The 20,100-nt window shown below is 44.4% G+C and overlaps 1 protein-coding gene across 2 annotated transcripts; it reads right to left on the bottom strand.

The window, feature by feature from the left end:
* Positions 1–959: 959 nt before the first annotated feature.
* LOC139578132 (hyaluronan and proteoglycan link protein 3-like) lies at positions 960–12,946 on the bottom strand. Of its 2 annotated transcripts, none has more exons than XM_071405377.1 (5): positions 12,828–12,946; positions 11,701–11,870; positions 9,027–9,407; positions 8,452–8,754; positions 960–2,257 (listed from the first exon to the last, which is right to left on the bottom strand). In XM_071405377.1, exons 2-5 carry the CDS (start codon positions 11,846–11,848, stop codon positions 1,980–1,982), a joined length of 1,110 nt encoding a protein of 369 aa, XP_071261478.1. In that variant the 5' UTR covers positions 11,849–11,870; positions 12,828–12,946; the 3' UTR covers positions 960–1,979. The 2 variants fall into 2 exon arrangements, with proteins under 2 accessions (XP_071261478.1, XP_071261479.1); XM_071405378.1 differs by having other exon boundaries at positions 11,701–11,858; positions 12,828–12,913.
* Positions 12,947–20,100: the final 7,154 nt, after the last annotated feature.

A 20,100-nucleotide genomic window follows, 5' to 3' on the forward strand; every position in this document is an offset into this window, starting at 1 on the left:
CTTCCTCCATTCAAAGTGCTATGGTTCAACTCTCTCCCTCCATACAAAGTGCTATAGTTCAACTCTCTCTTCCTCCATGCAAAGTGCTATAGTTCAACTCTCTCTCCCTCCATTCAAAGTGCTATAGTTCAACTCTCTCTCCCTCCATTCAAAGTGCTATGGTTCAACTATCTCTCCCTCCATTCAAAGTGCTATGGTTCAACTCTCTCTCCCTCCATTCAAAGTGCTATGGTTCAACTCTCTCTCGCTCCATTCAAAATGCTATAGTTCAACTCTCTCTCGCTCCATTCAAAATGCTATAGTTCAACTCTCTCTCGCTCCATTCAAAATGCTATAGTTCAACTCTCTCTCCCTCCATTCAAAGTGCTATAGTTCAACTCTCTCTCCCTCCATTCAAAGTGCTATAGTTCAACTCTCTCTCCCTCCATTCAAAGTACTATAGTTCAACTCTCTCTCCCTCCATTCAAAATGCTATAGTTCAACTCTCTCTCGCTCCATTCAAAATGCTATAGTTCAACTCTCTCTCCCTCCATTCAAAATGCTATAGTTCAACTCTCTCTCGCTCCATTCAAAATACTATAGTTCAACTCTCTCTCGCTTCATTCAAAATGCTATAGTTCAACTCTCTCTCGCTTCATTCAAAATGCTATAGTTCAACTCTCAACTCCTAGACAGTGGTGCATGCTGTTCACATGCGTGCACACACACACACACACACACACACACACACACACACACACACACACACACACACACACACACACACACACACACACACACACACACACACACACACACACACACACACACACACACACACACACACACACACACACACACACCTCTAGTTAAATAAAATGTTAAAAGCAGGTACACTTCAGCAATTACAACATCTATTCAAATGTTGAAAGCAGTTTGGTGTCAGTAATGGACGACTAAGAAAAATCTTCAGTAAAGACTTGACCATTGACATCATTTTATTCATTTGGTAGAACACTTAAAGTCATACAACCTGATTTAAAGTAGCATGATTTAATTAAAGTCAGACAACCTGATTTAAAGTAGCATGATTTAATTAAAGTCAGACAACCTGATTTAAAGTAGCATGATTTAATTAAAGTCAGACAACCTGATTTAAAGTAGCACGATACAGATGGAAGCCTTTTAACACTGAGCTCCTCTACAAGGTCATAAAATACTGTCAAATCCCCTTCCAACATGACATAGTCTACAGTGCATTCGGAAAGTATTCAGAACCCTTGACTTTTTCGACATTTTGTTTTACGTTACAACGTTAATCATATTCCTTATTTTGCCCCTCATCAATCTACACACAAAACCTCATAACGACAAAAGCAAAAACAGGGTTTTTAGATTTTTTTTGTTGTAAATGTATAAAAAGATAAAGTATTCATTGTCATTAAGTTCATCATTCCATTCCAACCCTTGGAAAAAAACAAGACATGAAAAGATATTCTAACATAAAGAGGATCATCCAGAAATATGCCTAAGACTACGAATGACATACATTGAACTGAAATGACTTCAGGAACAGGGAGATAGCAACACACAGTTCAACAAAACACCAAGGGAAAGACCTTGGTTGGACAACAAAATCACTGGCAAAGCATCACGAGGGCAATGCTGTGGGTTGAACACCTTCCCTGAGTTTACCGTGAGTCAAACCTGACAACACAACTCTAAATAGCCAGTATACAGTATGTGTATCAGTACTGGTTGGAGTCTCAGCGGGGAGTATGACTGATAGTATGTTCAATATAAGGAGATTAAGACAGTTCACTATGACTATACAGCGGACGCTGTGAGAGCAGAACTAGCTAATGCTAAGTAGCATGCAGGCTAGGGTTGTGTGACAGTGCACTGTCTGTGGTGAATAGAGAAGGTGACTAGTATAGGCTATCTGTCATACTGTAGTACTGCTTCATACTGATAAATGATGGTTATCGTTGAGGGGGGGTTTACCGATAGCAGTAGACACTGTATTTCTGCTGCTGAGGGGGGAATCCGACATGACGCACCCCTGGCTCTGAGGGGCCGCAGTTAGGGTGGACCTTGGCGATGGGGTAACGGACGCTCCCATCGGCCAACCAGCCCGCGACGCAGAGGTCCAATCCCATGAACCTCCAGGCGGCGTAGAGTTGGCCCACCTTAGCGATGTGACCGCCGTCGTCAACGCACGCTGCCACCGCCTCGGTGAAGTTGAACTTCTGGGGTTGTTTCAGGAAGTATACTGTCCCTGTGACAGAAGAGACAGAACAGGAGATAGTAGTACTAAACACGTGTAAGTAGAGGACCGCTTAAAACACGTTTCAGTAGAGGAGCGCTTAAAACACGTTTAAGGAGGGGACCGCTTAAAACACGTTTAAGTAGAGGACCGCTTAAAACACGTTTCAGTAGAGGACCGCTTAAAACACGTTTAAGTAGAGGACCGCTTAAAACACGTTTAAGTAGAGGACCGCTTAAAACACATTTCAGTAGAGGACCGCTTAAAACACGTTTAAGGAGGGGACCGCTTAAAACACGTTTAAGTAGAGGACCGCTTAAAACACGTTTCAGTAGAGGACCAGTTAAACATGTAAGGAGGGGACCGCTTAAACATGTTAGGAGGGGAACGCTTAAACATGTAAGGAGGGGAACGCATAAACATGTAAGGAGGGGAACGCTTAAACATGTAAGGAGGGGAACGCTTAAACATGTTAGGAGGGGAACGCTTAAACATGTAAGGAGGGGAACGCTTAAACATGTTAGGAGGGGAACGCTTAAACATGTAAGGAGGGGAACGCTTAAACATGTAAGGAGGGGAACGCATAAACATGTAAGGAGGGGAACGCTTAAACATGTAAGGAGGGGAACGCTTAAACATGTAAGGAGGGGAACGCTTAAACATGTTAGGAGGGGAACGCTTAAACATGTAAGGAGGGGAACGCTTAAACATGTAAGGAGGGGAACGCTTAAACATGTTAGGAGGGGAACGCTTAAACATGTAAGGAGGGGAACGCTTAAACATGTTAGGAGGGGAACGCTTAAACATGTTAGGAGGGGAACGCTTAAACATGTAAGGAGGGGAACGCTTAAACATGTAAGGAGGGGAACGCATAAACATGTAAGGAGGGGAACGCTTAAACATGTTAGGAGGGGAACGCTTAAACATGTAAGGAGGGGAACGCTTAAACATGTTAGGAGGGGAACGCTTAAACATGTTAGGAGGGGAACGCTTAAACATGTTAGGAGGGGAACGCTTAAACATGTTAGGAGGGGAACGCTTAAACATGTAAGGAGGGGAACGCATAAACATGTAAGGAGGGGAACGCTTAAACATGTAAGGAGGGGAACGCTTAAACATGTTAGGAGGGGAACGCATAAACATGTAAGGAGGGGAACGCTTAAACATGTTAGGAGGGGAACGCTTAAACATGTAAGGAGGGGAACGCTTAAACATGTTAGGAGGGGAACGCTTAAACATGTTAGGAGGGGAACGCTTAAACATGTTAGGAGGGGAACGCTTAAACATGTTAGGAGGGGAACGCTTAAACATGTAAGGAGGGGAACGCATAAACATGTTAGGAGGGGAACGCTTAAACATGTAAGGAGGGGAACACTTAAACATGTAAGGAGGGGAACGCATAAACATGTAAGGAGGGGAACGCTTAAACATGTTAGGAGGGGAACGCTTAAACATGTAAGGAGGGGAACGCTTAAACATGTTAGGAGGGGAACGCTTAAACATGTAAGGAGGGGAACGCATAAACATGTTAGGAGGGGAACGCATAAACATGTTAGGAGGGGAACGCTTAAACATGTTAGGAGGGGAACGCATAAACATGTAAGGAGGGGAACGCATAAACATGTAAGGAGGGGAACGCTTAAACATGTTAGGAGGGGAACGCTTAAACATGTTAGGAGGGGAACGCTTAAACATGTAAGGAGGGGAACGCATAAACATGTAAGGAGGGGAACGCTTAAACATGTAAGGAGGGGAACGCTTAAACATGTAAGGAGGGGAACGCTTAAACATGTAAGGAGGGGAACGCTTAAACATGTTAGGAGGGGAACGCTTAAACATGTAAGGAGGGGAACGCATAAACATGTAAGGAGGGGAACGCATAAACATGTAAGGAGGGGAACGCTTAAACATGTTAGGAGGGGAACGCTTAAACATGTAAGGAGGGGACCGCTTAAACATGTTAGGAGGGGAACGCTTAAACATGTTAGGAGGGGAACGCTTAAACATGTAAGGAGGGGAACGCTTAAACATGTAAGGAGGGGAACGCTTAAACATGTTAGGAGGGGAACGCTTAAACATGTTAGGAGGGGAACGCTTAAACATGTTAGGAGGGGAACGCTTAAACATGTTAGGAGGGGAACGCTTAAACATGTAAGGAGGGGAACGCATAAACATGTTAGGAGGGGAACGCTTAAACATGTAAGGAGGGGAACACTTAAACATGTAAGGAGGGGAACGCATAAACATGTAAGGAGGGGAACGCATAAACATGTAAGGAGGGGAACGCTTAAACATGTTAGGAGGGGAACGCTTAAACATGTAAGGAGGGGAACGCTTAAACATGTTAGGAGGGGAACGCTTAAACATGTTAGGAGGGGAACGCTTAAACATGTAAGGAGGGGAACGCTTAAACATGTAAGGAGGGGAACGCATAAACATGTAAGGAGGGGAACGCTTAAACATGTTAGGAGGGGAACGCTTAAACATGTAAGGAGGGGAACGCTTAAACATGTTAGGAGGGGAACGCTTAAACATGTTAGGAGGGGAACGCATAAACATGTAAGGAGGGGAACGCTTAAACATGTTAGGAGGGGAACGCTTAAACATGTAAGGAGGGGAACGCTTAAACATGTAAGGAGGGGAACGCTTAAACATGTAAGGAGGGGAACGCTTAAACATGTTAGGAGGGGAACGCTTAAACATGTAAGGAGGGGAACGCTTAAACATGTAAGGAGGGGAACGCATAAACATGTAAGGAGGGGAACGCTTAAACATGTTAGGAGGGGAACGCTTAAACATGTAAGGAGGGGAACGCTTAAACATGTAAGGAGGGGAACGCATAAACATGTAAGGAGGGGAACGCTTAAACATGTAAGGAGGGGAACGCATAAACATGTAAGGAGGGGAACGCATAAACATGTAAGGAGGGGAACGCTTAAACATGTAAGGAGGGGAACGCTTAAACATGTAAGGAGGGGAACGCTTAAACATGTTAGGAGGGGAACGCTTAAACATGTTAGGAGGGGAACGCTTAAACATGTTAGGAGGGGAACGCTTAAACATGTTAGGAGGGGAACGCTTAAACATGTTAGGAGGGGAACGCTTAAACATGTTAGGAGGGGAACGCTTAAACATGTTAGGAGGGGAACGCTTAAACATGTTAGGAGGGGAACGCTTAAACATGTTAGGAGGGGAACGCTTAAACATGTAAGGAGGGGAACGCATAAACATGTAAGGAGGGGAACGCTTAAACATGTTAGGAGGGGAACGCTTAAACATGTAAGGAGGGGAACGCTTAAACATGTTAGGAGGGGAACGCTTAAACATGTAAGGAGGGGAACGCTTAAACATGTTAGGAGGGGAACGCTTAAACATGTAAGGAGGGGAACGCTTAAACATGTAAGGAGGGGAACGCTTAAACATGTTAGGAGGGGAACGCATAAACATGTAAGGAGGGGAACGCTTAAACATGTTAGGAGGGGAACGCTTAAACATGTTAGGAGGGGAACGCTTAAACATGTAAGGAGGGGAACGCTTAAACATGTAAGGAGGGGAACGCTTAAACATGTAAGGAGGGGAACGCTTAAACATGTTAGGAGGGGAACGCTTAAACATGTTAGGAGGGGAACGCTTAAACATGTAAGGAGGGGAACGCTTAAACATGTAAGGAGGGGAACGCTTAAACATGTTAGGAGGGGAACGCTTAAACATGTTAGGAGGGGAACGCTTAAACATGTTAGGAGGGGAACGCTTAAACATGTTAGGAGGGGAACGCTTAAACATGTTAGGAGGGGAACGCTTAAACATGTAAGGAGGGGAACGCTTAAACATGTTAGGAGGGGAACGCTTAAACATGTTAGGAGGGGAACGCTTAAACATGTTAGGAGGGGAACGCTTAAACATGTTAGGAGGGGAACGCTTAAACATGTTAGGAGGGGAACGCTTAAACATGTTAGGAGGGGAACGCTTAAACATGTTAGGAGGGGAACGCTTAAACATGTTAGGAGGGGAACGCTTAAACATGTTAGGAGGGGAACGCTTAAACATGTAAGGAGGGGAACGCATAAACATGTAAGGAGGGGAACGCTTAAACATGTTAGGAGGGGAACGCTTAAACATGTAAGGAGGGGAACGCTTAAACATGTTAGGAGGGGAACGCTTAAACATGTAAGGAGGGGAACGCTTAAACATGTTAGGAGGGGAACGCTTAAACATGTAAGGAGGGGAACGCTTAAACATGTAAGGAGGGGAACGCTTAAACATGTTAGGAGGGGAACGCATAAACATGTAAGGAGGGGAACGCTTAAACATGTTAGGAGGGGAACGCTTAAACATGTTAGGAGGGGAACGCTTAAACATGTAAGGAGGGGAACGCTTAAACATGTAAGGAGGGGAACGCTTAAACATGTAAGGAGGGGAACGCTTAAACATGTTAGGAGGGGAACGCTTAAACATGTTAGGAGGGGAACGCTTAAACATGTAAGGAGGGGAACGCTTAAACATGTAAGGAGGGGAACGCTTAAACATGTTAGGAGGGGAACGCTTAAACATGTTAGGAGGGGAACGCTTAAACATGTTAGGAGGGGAACGCTTAAACATGTTAGGAGGGGAACGCTTAAACATGTTAGGAGGGGAACGCTTAAACATGTAAGGAGGGGAACGCTTAAACATGTTAGGAGGGGAACGCTTAAACATGTAAGGAGGGGAACGCTTAAACATGTAAGGAGGGGAACGCTTAAACATGTAAGGAGGGGAACACTTAAACATGTTAGGAGGGGAACGCTTAAACATGTAAGGAGGGGAACACTTAAACATGTTAGGAGGGGAACGCTTAAACATGTAAGGAGGGGAACGCTTAAACATGTAAGGAGGGGAACGCTTAAACATGTAAGGAGGGGAACGCTTAAACATGTAAGGAGGGGAACGCTTAAACATGTTAGGAGGGGAACGCTTAAACATGTAAGGAGGGGAACGCTTAAACATGTTAGGAGGGGAACGCTTAAACATGTTAGGAGGGGACCACTTAAACATGTAAGGAGGGGACCACTTAAACATGTAAGGAGGGGAACGCTTAAACATGTTAGGAGGGGAACGCTTAAACATGTAAGGAGGGGAACGCATAAACATGTAAGGAGGGGAACGCTTAAACATGTAAGGAGGGGAACGCTTAAACATGTAAGGAGGGGAACGCTTAAACATGTTAGGAGGGGAACGCTTAAACATGTAAGGAGGGGAACGCTTAAACATGTTAGGAGGGGAACGCTTAAACATGTTAGGAGGGGACCACTTAAACATGTAAGGAGGGGACCACTTAAACATGTAAGGAGGGGAACGCTTAAACATGTTAGGAGGGGAACGCTTAAACATGTAAGGAGGGGAACGCATAAACATGTAAGGAGGGGAACGCTTAAACATGTAAGGAGGGGAACGCATAAACATGTAAGGAGGGGAACGCTTAAACATGTAAGGAGGGGAACGCTTAAACATGTAAGGAGGGGAACGCTTAAACATGTAAGGAGGGGAACGCTTAAACATGTAAGGAGGGGAACGCTTAAACATGTAAGGAGGGGAACGCTTAAACATGTAAGGAGGGGAACGCTTAAACATGTAAGGAGGGGAACGCATAAACATGTAAGGAGGGGACCACTTAAACATGTAAGGAGGGGAACGCTTAAACATGTAAGGAGGGGAACGCTTAAACATGTTAGGAGGGGAACGCTTAAACATGTAAGGAGGGGAACGCTTAAACATGTAAGGAGGGGAACGCTTAAACATGTAAGGAGGGGAACGCTTAAACATGTTAGGAGGGGAACGCTTAAACATGTAAGGAGGGGAACGCTTAAACATGTAAGGAGGGGAACGCTTAAACATGTAAGGAGGGGAACGCTTAAACATGTAAGGAGGGGAACACTTAAACATGTAAGGAGGGGAACGCATAAACATGTAAGGAGGGGAACGCTTAAACATGTAAGGAGGGGAACGCTTAAACATGTAAGGAGGGGAACACTTAAACATGTAAGGAGGGGAACGCTTAAACATGTTAGGAGGGGAACGCTTAAACATGTAAGGAGGGGAACGCTTAAACATTCATTCGCATTTCTCAATTGTTTTGTAACACTTTTATTTTGCTGAAGTGTTTAATCTGGGTTTTTGGAGACCAATATTGACACACACACACACACACACACACACACACACACACTGACCCTTGGGGGCAGCTGAGAAACAGAAGGCATCAAAGTGGTGGAGGTGGCGGTGGCGTTGTCCATAACTACGGAGACCAGGGGCTAAGTCCACGCCCCCACAGGGCTCCCGCGGTGTGGTGATTGGGTACTGAGCCATCCCATCAGCCAACCAGCCGGCGTTGCACCAGTCGAGCCCCTCCTCCCAGGCGACAAAGAGCTGGTCGAAGGTGGCCAGGGTCGAATCCTGCTCCTCACACGCACGCTGGGCCCCCAGGAAGTTGAAATGGTAGCGGCCCTTCTGGGAGTGGTAGGGAAATACCACTCCTATAATGGGGGAAAAGTTTGAAATGTTCTATAGGGGTTAAATTGCTATAGGGGTTAAATCCACCAACAGTCTTTGCAGTGACTAATGCCAGTATAGACACTTGTAAGGACAATATGTTCAAGGTCATTTCAAAAACAGATTGAACGGAGTGGACTGTGTTCTGTTCAGAGCTGAGGGGGCTGTCTAGACACACACACACACACACACCACACACACACACACACACACACATACACACACACACACACACACACACACACCACACACACACCTCGCAGCTCCAGCTCCACCGTCACGCTTTCGTCCTCCAGCCCGTCGATGACCTCACAGCGGTAACGGCCCGTGTCGTTCAGGTGCAGCTCCTTGATCACCAGCGACATGTCCCCTGGAGCAGCCCGACGCAGGCGCACCCTCCCCTGGAAGCTGCCGTAGCTACGGTGACGGTTGCCCATGGCGACCATCACGTCGGTCTCATGGGTGGTCGTGCTGGCGCCGTTGGTGGGCAGCCAAGACCATTTGACCCGGGTACGACGGGGGCCATTGATCTCGGGTTCGTAGCGGTAGTGACAGGGCAGGGTAACATTACTACCCCTGGCCGCCGACACCGAGGGCTCGGGGGACTCCACGTGGAGACGCACCCCGTTGAAATAGACTGGAGAAGACGCAGTAGAGACAAGGACACAGGATAAACAAGAGTTATACAGTAGAAACAGGATAGATAAGTTATACAGTAGAAACAGGATATATAAGAGTTATACAGTAGAAACAGGATAGATAACAGTTATACAGTAGAAACAGGATAGACCTGAGTTAAACAGTAGAAACAGGATAGATAAGAGTTATATCATACAGTAGATAGTGTATAGGGGACCAAGTATTTTTCCTGACCATGTGATTAGACCAGAGCCCCAAATACACCTGGGTCTGCCTCCAGAGTATTTGGGTCTTACCAGGTTACCAGACCCTATATGGAGCCCTTGTGAATGTTGTGCAGGTTTCTGTACATACGGTGCCTTCAGTAAGTATTCATACCCCTTGATTTATTCCACATTTTGTTACGTTACAGTCTGAATAAAAAATGGATTACATCTGGGGGGGGGGTTTCCCTCAACCGTCTACACACAATATCCCATAATGACAAAGTGAAAACATGTTTTATTTTTCCTAATTTATTGAAAAAGAAATGCAGAAATATCTAATTTTCCATAAGTACTCACACCCCATAGTCAATACAAGCTAGAATCATCGATTACAGCGATTACAGCTGTGAGTCTTTTTGGGTAAGTCTCAATATTTGCATATTATTATATTTTTTATTCTTCAAACTCTGTCAAGTTGGTTGTTGATTATTGCTACACAGCCATTTTCTCAAGCTTAATTTAAGTCAAAACTGTAACTAGCCCACTCAGTAACATTCACTGTCATCTTGGTAACATCTCCTGTGTATATTTGGCCTTGTGTTTTAGGTTATTGTCCTGCTGAAAGGTGAATTCATCTCCCAGTGTCTGTTGGAAAGCAGACTGAACCAGGTTTTCCTCTAGGATTCTGCCTGTGCTTAGCTCTATTCCATTTATTTTTATCCTAAAAAACTCCCTAGTCCTTGCTGATGACAAGCATACCCATTGCATGATGCAGCCACCATCATGCTTGACAATATGAAGAGTGATACTCAGTGATGTGTTGGATTTTCCCCAAACATAACACTTTGTTTTCATGACATAAAGTTAATTTCCTTGCCACATTCTTTGCAGTTTTACTTTAGTGCCTTATTGCAAACAGTATGCATGTTTTGGAATGTTTGTATTTTGTACAGACTTCCTTCTTTTCACTCTGTCAATTATGTTAGTATTATGGAGTAACTACAATGTTGTTGATCCATCCTCAGTGTTCTCCTATCACAGCCATCAAACTCTGTAACTGTTTTAAAGTCACCATTGACCTCATGGTGAAGTGGTTTCCTTCCTCCCCGGCAACTGAGCTGGAAAGGACGCCTGTATCTTTGTAGTGACTGGGTGTTTAAATACACCACCCAACGTGTAATTAATAACTTCACCATGCTCAAAGGGATATCCAATGTCTGCTTTTTTCTTCTTTTTTTTAACCCATCTACCAATAAGTGCCCTTCTTTGCGAGGCATCGGAAACCCCCCCTGGTCTTTGTGGTTGAATCTGTGTTTGAAATTCATTGCAAGACTGAGGGATCATTAGAGATAATTGTATGTGTGGGTTACAGAGATGAAGTTGTCATTCAAAAATCATGTTAAACACTATTACTGCACACAGAGTCCATGCAACTTATGTAACTTGTTAAGCAAAACTTATTTAGACTTATTTAGGCTTATTTAGGCTTGTGATAACAAAGGAGTTGAATACTTATTGACTCAAGACATATCAGCTTTACATTTTTAATTACATTTGTAAAAAATGTTTAAAAACATAACTCGACTTTGACATTATAGGGTATTGTGTGTAGGCCAGTGAAACAAAACCTCATTCTAATCCATTTTAACGTTAGGCTGTAACACAACAAAATGTGGAAAGAGTCAAAAGGTGTGACTTCTTTCTGAAGGCACTGCAACAAACTGTACAGCCGATATTGTAGAAGTTAATACCACTCCAGACTGTGTGCTGTCTGCTACACCTTGTGGCATGGACAGACTGCCCGCATTCTTCTAACGTAGACAATGGAATGGTATTTGATATTACATGTGGAAGGGCCCCCCTTCAAGAACATTATACCATGTTCACACTACAGCGCCAATCCAAAACCATACTGTTCTGTGCTCTAATCATTAACTTTTTTCACATTCTCTGTTCGGGTTTCAGCAACTTTGGTGGATGCGTATTCAGGCCAGCCCTGTACAGCGCTGCTCGGCTTGGCTCAGTAGTGTGAAAAATGTATAACAACGTTCTCTCTTTATTTATGGCTGTATCTGTATGACCTACTCTCTCCGTTGCCATCGCCGTTCATGATGTCGTGGTAGAAAAAGCCGTTGTTGTATCTTGGGGCGGCGTGGCTGGAGACGAGGAGGTACATCCAGACGACCAGTAGGGGGCGTAGTAGGTTCAACATCCTCACCGCGAAACACTGCATCTGATTTATTCTATGAGGGATTCTTGTCATACAGGCATCAAAAACACCATTTATGATTGGTTATTCCACTCAATTGTTCCCTATCAAATCACTTTTATACATTTGTAAAGTTTGTATACATTTCCTTAATTCATAGGGGATTTAATGCAGATTTGATTATATTTCGGACATATGCTGTTGTAAATTAATCTCAATTTTAATTTGATTAAACTAGATTTGGCCTGTTATTAGTTTAACAACTGTGTTCAAATAATTTATATAATCATCAGTAGAGGTCGTTGAAACCTTATATTATAAATTAATTATGTGAAATTGAGTCGCCGACGCACTCTTGGTCTCTTTGTCAAATATACTTTAATCTGTGCTTGGAGGTTTATGTTTATGACATTCATACCTCATAGAACAACATAAAGTATAATATTTACAAAATAAAATTTATAAATTAAAACGAATTACTATTAAAAGGTTTAATGTACATCTCGTATCACCCACAAATCATGTGTCAAATAAATGTCAAAACAATCAATTGATGCGGTGAAACAGAATAAATACAGCACATGACAAATAAAGTCAAGAAATCACGAAATAATTTTGAAGTATTTGATTTCAGAAAATATAATTTTGCACAGTTTAACCAAAGGACAAATCAAGTGCTATGAATTAAAAACGTTCTTATAATTAAAAGGAACCGAAATACAGGCTATTGTTCAGTCAGAATATAATTTTTTGTTACAAGTTTTTGTTGTTGTAAGTATTTAACTAGACCGTGCAGCCTATGGTTGTCTAATTCTCTCTAACAAATCTTCTCTAATCGTCCAGCTACTTTGATTGTTTTATCACTTTCAAGTTGTCGGTGGCAAAGTCATTTTTATTAAATTATCTATTTGGCATCACTCAAAACAGTTAAGTTTCGTTTTTCTCGAACCATTCACAGGACACATTCCAATATCCCAAAGGTCGTAAAAATAAGACTACTTACAGATGTAACGTCGTGTCAGTTCATGTTCCCCCTGATGTGTCTTTGTGAGATAGCTACACGCCTGGTCCCAATTCTTCCCATTGCCATTTTTAGGGAGAATAAGAGATCTGACGTCATCCAGAGCAATCCTCTTGAAATGAACGAAAGTGACCTCATCGTAAAAATAAAATAAAACGCCCATAAGACCATCAAAGCTGCAAGACGTTTAGCCTACTATTGCGTTTGCAGTCATACGGATACAAACCGACAACAATTAAATGTACTTAATGATCTTTATAATATTTACTTTAGTAGCTTACATTACAGCTGCATTTGAAACGGCATTGTAATGCAATTTTGATTCTTGCTTTCTTTCCCCATATTTATTTTAAAACATCAGGGCAACATCAATGAGGATATGTTCCTGGTGACTGAGCCTGTACATGAATACAGGCTCGCTTTGAGGACAATACAGTGCCACTGACACGGCCCGCTACCAAAACCTGCGGACTCTCCTTCACTGCAGCCGACCTGAGTAAAACATTTAAACGTGTTAACCCTCGCAAGGCTGCAGGCCCAGACGGCATCCCCGGCCGCGTCCTCAGAGCATGCGCAGACCAGCTGGCTGGTGTGTTTCCGGACATATTCAATCAATCCTTATCCCAGTCTGCTGTCCCCACATGCTTCAAGAGGGCCACCATTGTTCCTGTTCCCAAGAAAGCTAAAGTAACTGAGCTAAACGACTACCGCCTGTAGCACTCACTTCCGTCATCATGAAGTGCTTTGAGAGACTAGTCAAGGACCATATCACCTCCACCCTACCTGACACCCTAGACCCACTCCAATTTGCTTACCGCACCAATAGGTCCACAGACGACGCAATCGCAACCACACTGCACACTGCCCTAACCCATCTGGACAAGAGGAATACCTATGTGAGAATGCTGTTCATCGACTACAGCTCAGCATTTAACACCATAGTACCCTCCAAACTCGTCATCAAGCTCGAGACCCTGGGTCTCGACCCCACCCTGTGCAACTGGGTCCTGGACTTCCTGATGGGCCGCCCCCAGGTGGTGAGGGTAGGTAACAACATCTCCACCCCGCTGATCCTCAACACTGGGGCCCCACAAGGGTGCGTTCTGATCTCTCTCCTGTACTCCCTGTTCACCCACGACTGCGTGGCCATGCACGCCTCCAACTCAATCATCAAGTTTGTAGACGACACTACAGTGGTAGGCTTGATTACCAACAACGACGAGACGGCCTACAGGGAGGAGGTGAGGGCCCTCGGAGTGTGGTGTCAGGAAAATAACCTCACACTCAACGTCAACAAAACAAAGGAGATGATCGTGGACTTCAGGAAACAGCAGAGGGAGCAGCCCCCTATCCACATCAACAGGACAGTAGTGGAGAGGGTAGTAAGTTTTAAGTTCCTCGGCGTACACATCACGGACAAACTGAATTGGTCCATCCACACTGACAGCGTGGTGAAGAAGGCGCAGCAGCGCCTCTTCAACGTCAGGAGGCTGAAGAAATTCGGCTTGTCACCAAAAGCACTCACAAACTTTTACAGATACAATCGAGAGCATCCTGTCGGGCTGTATCACCGCCTGGTACGGCAACTGCTCCGCCCACAACCGTAAGGCTCTCCAGAGGGTAGTGAGGTCTGCACAACGCATCACCCGGGGAAAACTACCTGCCCTCCAGGACACCTACACCACCCGATGTCACAGGAAGGCCATAAAGATCATCAAGGACAACAACCACCCGAGCCACTGCCTGTTCACCCCGCTATCATCCAGAAGGCGAGGTCAGTACAGGTGCATCAAAGTAGGGACCGAGAGACTGAAAAACAGCTTCTATCTCAAGGCCATCAGACTGTTAAACAGCCACCACTAACATTGAGTGGCTGCTGCCAACATACTGACTCAACTCCAGCCACTTTAATAATGGAAAAATCTATGTAAAAAAATGTTTCACTAGCCACTTTAAACAATGGCACTTAATATGTTTACATACCCTACATTACTCATCTCATATGTATATACTGTACTCTATACCATCTACTGCATCTTGCCTATGCCGTTCTGTACCATCACTCATTCATATAGTTTTATGTACATATTCTTTATCCCTTTACACTTGTGTGTATAAGGTAGTTGTTGTGAAATTGTTAGGTTAGATTACTCGTTGGTTATTACTGCATTGTCGGAACTAGAAGCACAAGCATTTCGCTACACTCACATTAACATCTGCTAACCATGTGTATGTGACAAATAAAATTGGATTTGATTTGATTCATATGAAGTATTTTATCTCTTGAAATGAACCAACCTTATTTCATTACTTTGAAACACTATATGCCTATTCATATAAAAAAATAATTTCCTAAATGAATTAACTCAACTTCCAGATTAGAGTAAATATTAGACCTATGCAAATCCTAGGCAAATATAAAATTAACTACAGTATCTGTATTCACGTGTTCTCTCAATGAGGCTTTGGTTCATGGGTATTCCCTGATGTTGAAGTGGTTAGCGAGCCTGTATTTTGGGTATGGTAAGGGTGATGAAGCATATTCCTTGATTCACATTGTTCCTCAACCTTGAATAACACTGACAACAGTATCACGAGGACTCATTTCAGCGAAGGCCTGAAATAACATCAGCAGCCGTGGAAAACAAAGATAATTCCAGTTCTCAGAGACTTCTGGAACTTGTTGATTCTGTAAATAGTTGAGTGAAGTTTATGTATCACTGTGAAGATGTGGGACGTTCCCCCCCCCCCCCCCCCCTACTTAATTCACATGCTAAACCCCATAGGGAATTAGAGGGTATGCCCTCAAACCATCCTCAACATATACAACACAAATGCACGCACACAGGTATGAACGTACACACACACACACAAAGTCAAGAGCAATACCCTACACACGCCACCCTCTGGAGAAAACCCTGTCTACATTCAGCTGTTATTTTAGAATTCCTGGTGCCTGAAACACTATACAGGAGGAAAAAGCTGCTCTGAGCCCTTTGAAACCAACAGGATGTCAGACTACCACCAACGCCCCCCCCCCCCATCCCTATAGACAAACCCCTGACCATCTACATCCTAGACCCCCACCACACACATACAGAGACATGCACACACACACACACACACGTACAGAGACACACACACACACATACAGAGACATGCACACACATACAGAGACACACGCAGAGACATGCACACACAAACACAACCCATCCTAGACTGCGCCCCCCCCCCCCCTTTATAACCCACAGCCATCCCCCTCTGTGCTTGCCTGGGAGACACCCTTTCACCTTTCACCATCTCACTGACACAGCCATTACTGCTGCGTTTGAAGAGCCCTAGTCGCTGCTCTTCTCAAAGCCCAGATGAAAGCCTCTGCCTGGGGCTCTGAATACCAGGTCCCTGTGAACTGCAGGGGGTGACTGGATCCAGGGGTATAATCTACACCGTCAACAGCAAAGCCCGTTTGTGTTGGATGAGATGACACATACGTAGGCAGTCACAAAGACGTACGCGCACACACACACACACACACACACAGAGCCCAAACGTGTGGTTTGACAATGACATAAGTAGCTCTGCTGTCACATTTGTTGAAACTAAGAGGAGACACTCAGACGGCAGGGTTGGTCACAAAGGGATGTGAGTGTTGAGTTAGAGGGTTTGAGTTTGAAGGCAGATAGCGACATGGGACGGTAACGGTGAGAAAGCCAATATTAAAACGCATGAAAGACGTGAAGATACAGACGAATGAGCTGGATTTCTTCCAGGTCGACCTAAACTATAGAGAATAGAATGAGTTATTTCTATCAAGGGTAAAGTCTTTCGCAATAACACCACATAAATCGGATACACCTTTAGCTCCTCAGAACTGAAAACCTTACTTGTGACCTACTTTCCTTGCTTTACTCACATATTTGAGGGTGACTTGCACTGTTATACATGGTTATGGATGATTACAACATGAAGTTATACACGCAACTACACAGGAGGTTGGTGGCATTTTAATTGGGGAGGACGAGCTCGTGGTAACGGCTGGAGCGGAATAGGGGGAATAGTATCAAATACATCAAACACACGGTTTCCATGGTTTCCATGTGTTGGATGGCATTCCGTTTGGCCGTTCAAGTCATTGTTATGAGCCGTCCTCCCCTCAGCAGCATCCAATGCTACATAGCCATATCCTTCAGTAGAGTAAATCAGTTTAATATCACAAATATGATAAATCAAGACGGTACAAAAATATCCACTCAAATCAGCAGTGTTTAAAAAATAATAATTAAACCTTCTACCGGGAAAAAATGACTCCAGGATCATTCTTCGAAAGACAAAACAAATGTGCTTTGGTGGCAGAACTGGTCAGAAATAGCTGTTTTTCCAGGAGAGATTCCTTCCTGAAGAGCCCCCCCCATCCTACCCCGCAGGCCCTTCATTCTTCCTGCCATTCTTCGGCCCTGCATTCCTCACTCTCTCTCCAGCCTCCCACTTGGGCACCAGGTAGTACAGTAAAACCTCTTGGTGTATGGCTGGGGCACCAGGTAGTACAGTAAAACCTCTTGGTGTATGGCTGGGGCACCAGGTAGCACAGTAAAACCTCTTGGTGTATGGCTGGGGCACCAGGTAGTACAGTAAAACCTCTTGGTGTATGGCTGGGGCACCAGGTAGTACAGTAAAACCTCTTGGTGTATGGCTGGGGCACCAGGTAGCACAGTAAAACCTCTTGGTGTATGGCTGGGGCACCAGGTAGCACAGTAAAACCTCTTGGTGTACGGCTGGGGCACCAGGTAGTACAGTAAAACCTCTTGGTGTATGGCTGGGGCACCAGGTAGTACAGTAAAACCTCTTGGTGTATGGCTGGGGCACCAGGTAGTACAGTAAAACCTCTTGGTGTATGGCTGGGGCACCAGGTAGTACAGTAAAACCTCTTGGTGTACGGCTGGGGCACCAGTTACAGTAAAACCTATTGGTGTAGGGCTGGGGCACCAGGTAGCACAGTAAAACCTCTTGGTGTAGGGCTGGGGCACCAGGTAGTACAGTAAAACCTCTTGGTGTAGGGCTGGGGCACCAGTTACAGTAAAACCTCTTGGTGTATGGCTGGGGCACCAGTTACAGTAAACCCTCTTGGTGTATGGCTGGGGCACCAGTTACAGTAAAACCTCTTGGTGTATGGCTGGGGCACCAGTTACAGTAAAACCTCTTGGTGTATGGCTGGGGCACCAGTTACAGTAAAACCTCTTGGTGTATGGCTGGGGCACCAGTTACAGTAAAACCTCTTGGTGTATGGCTGGGGCACCAGTTACAGTAAAACCTCTTGGTGTAGGGCTGGGGCACCAGTTACAGTAAAACCTCTTGGTGTATGGCTGGGGCACCAGTTACAGTAAAACCTCTTGGTGTATGGCTGGGGCACCAGTTACAGTAAAACCTCTTGGTGTAGGGCTGGGGCACCAGTTACAGTAAAACCTCTTGGTGTATGGCTGGGGCACCAGTTACAGTAAAACCTCTTGGTGTATGGCTGGGGCACCAGTTACAGTAAAACCTCTTGGTGTATGGCTGGGGCACCAGTTACAGTAAAACCTCTTGGTGTAGGGCTGGGGCACCAGTTACAGTAAAACCTCTTGGTGTATGGCTGGGGCACCAGTTACAGTAAAACCTCTTGGTGTATGGCTGGGGCACCAGGTAGCACAGTAAAACCTCTTGGTGTATGGCTGGGGCACCAGGTAGTACAGTAAAACCTCTTGGTGTATGGCTGGTGCACCAGGTAGTAAAGTAAAACCTCTTGATGGAGGGGCTGTATTTACCAAATTAGGACCTGGCAAACTTCTGGGGCCGGGGGGATGGGAAGGTAAGAACCTCTCGACCCAGGGGTGTAGTCATTGATGTGAGACATTCTGAATGTTGCAAATAGAATGAATAGAGCGGACGTGGATTTCCCATCTGACAGACATTCAGATCTGTTCTAAACAATAGATTTCTATCTTAATATTCTAACAACATCCTCCTGAAGAGACCCCTGGGGGTGCTCTATTAGGGATCAGTCTCCATCGTTTTTAAAACTCCGTCCTCTCCTCCCCTTCATCTGTTTTGATTGGAGACTTGACAGGTGAAAACCGTACGGCGGAAGCTTAATCATTAGGCTGGCTATCACCTGGTCAGTTCTATCGGATTAGAGCAGCGGAGGTGGTAAGGAGAATATTAATTTTTAAAGGCAAATGGAAACTGAGCCCGAGTACACAAAGACACCAACCTGACAACCTTTACCCCAAATAGTGCAGGCAATGTTGACGGGCACACTTTTAGACAAGATCAAAACACCACACCCACAGTCTTCTTTTATCTGGTGGCTCCATCCATGTCATATCACTTTGTAGTCCGGGCTGTAAACACAGAGACGGCCATAGGCACAATTAAGGCGAGAAGGACGTGGAATCACAAGTTTAGAAGAGGTGTGGTGGAGGGCTGGAGGCCAAGAGATAAGTCATTAGACCTTCTCTCAACACAGCTGAAAACTGACTCCACAACCACAGTGTTTTATTTACCCTGTATTTACTCCAGTTAGTTGGGTGAATGGTAATTACATGTTAATTACCTAATAATTACTCATTTCTTTGGGGTTCGTTTAAACAAGCACCATTACATACTATTTGGTACCGTGTAGTTACCAATTGTTGTACCTTTTTTAAAGCAACCAAACAAAAATATCCCTTATAAAATAAGCCATTTATTTTTTCATTAAAGGTTAAACAGTACAATAAATGCTACAATTTGAGCATCTTGGAATAAGAGGTGTTTATGGAATTACTGCTGTGATATTGCCATGAAACTATCCTGGATGGGGATAGCGGTGTGAATCTCACTGTATTATAGTCAATGTGTGTCCATCCAGACAAAAGGATTCTACAGAGGACAACATTGGAGGGTTTTTGAAAGGTGCTGTGGGTAATGATTTAGATAACGCCTTCATATAGGAGGGAAAGCTTAGCCTTCAGGGCGTAAAAAATGTTAAACAGGCAGATTGACCCAAAGATTTCAGCCCTTTTAATCTTCTCCTTTTGAAATGAAAATGTCTGTAATGGATTCAGGTCTAATGGATTCAGGTTACTGTAGGGTTAAATCTACAATATGGGATTTGTGTTTCTGCCCGTGAGGATTGACCAAAAATGTCAGCAAATATCCCGATTGCACCTTTAACCCAATACAGGTGAAATGGAGAAAGTCTGACATTTTAACCAGTTTATTTACTGTACGATATACAAGC

The sequence above is a fragment of the Salvelinus alpinus genome, chromosome 6 (genome assembly GCF_045679555.1).
Source record: "Salvelinus alpinus chromosome 6, SLU_Salpinus.1, whole genome shotgun sequence".
Lineage (NCBI taxonomy): Eukaryota > Metazoa > Chordata > Actinopteri > Salmoniformes > Salmonidae > Salvelinus > Salvelinus alpinus.

What these genes read in the sequence shown, in the direction of transcription:
- LOC139578132 (XM_071405377.1), bottom strand. Translation starts at nt 11,848, where the DNA reads ATGCAGTGTTTCGCGGTGAGGATGTTGAACCTACTACGCCCCCTACTG. An exon ending in GGTGGAGCTGGAGCTGCGAG is followed by an intron (nt 8,755 to 9,026) that starts GTGTGTGTGTGG and finishes CCCCCATTATAG; the next exon opens with GAGTGGTATTTCCCTACCAC. An exon ending in TTTCTCAGCTGCCCCCAAGG is followed by an intron (nt 2,258 to 8,451) that starts GTCAGTGTGTGT and finishes CTTCTGTCACAG; the next exon opens with GGACAGTATACTTCCTGAAA.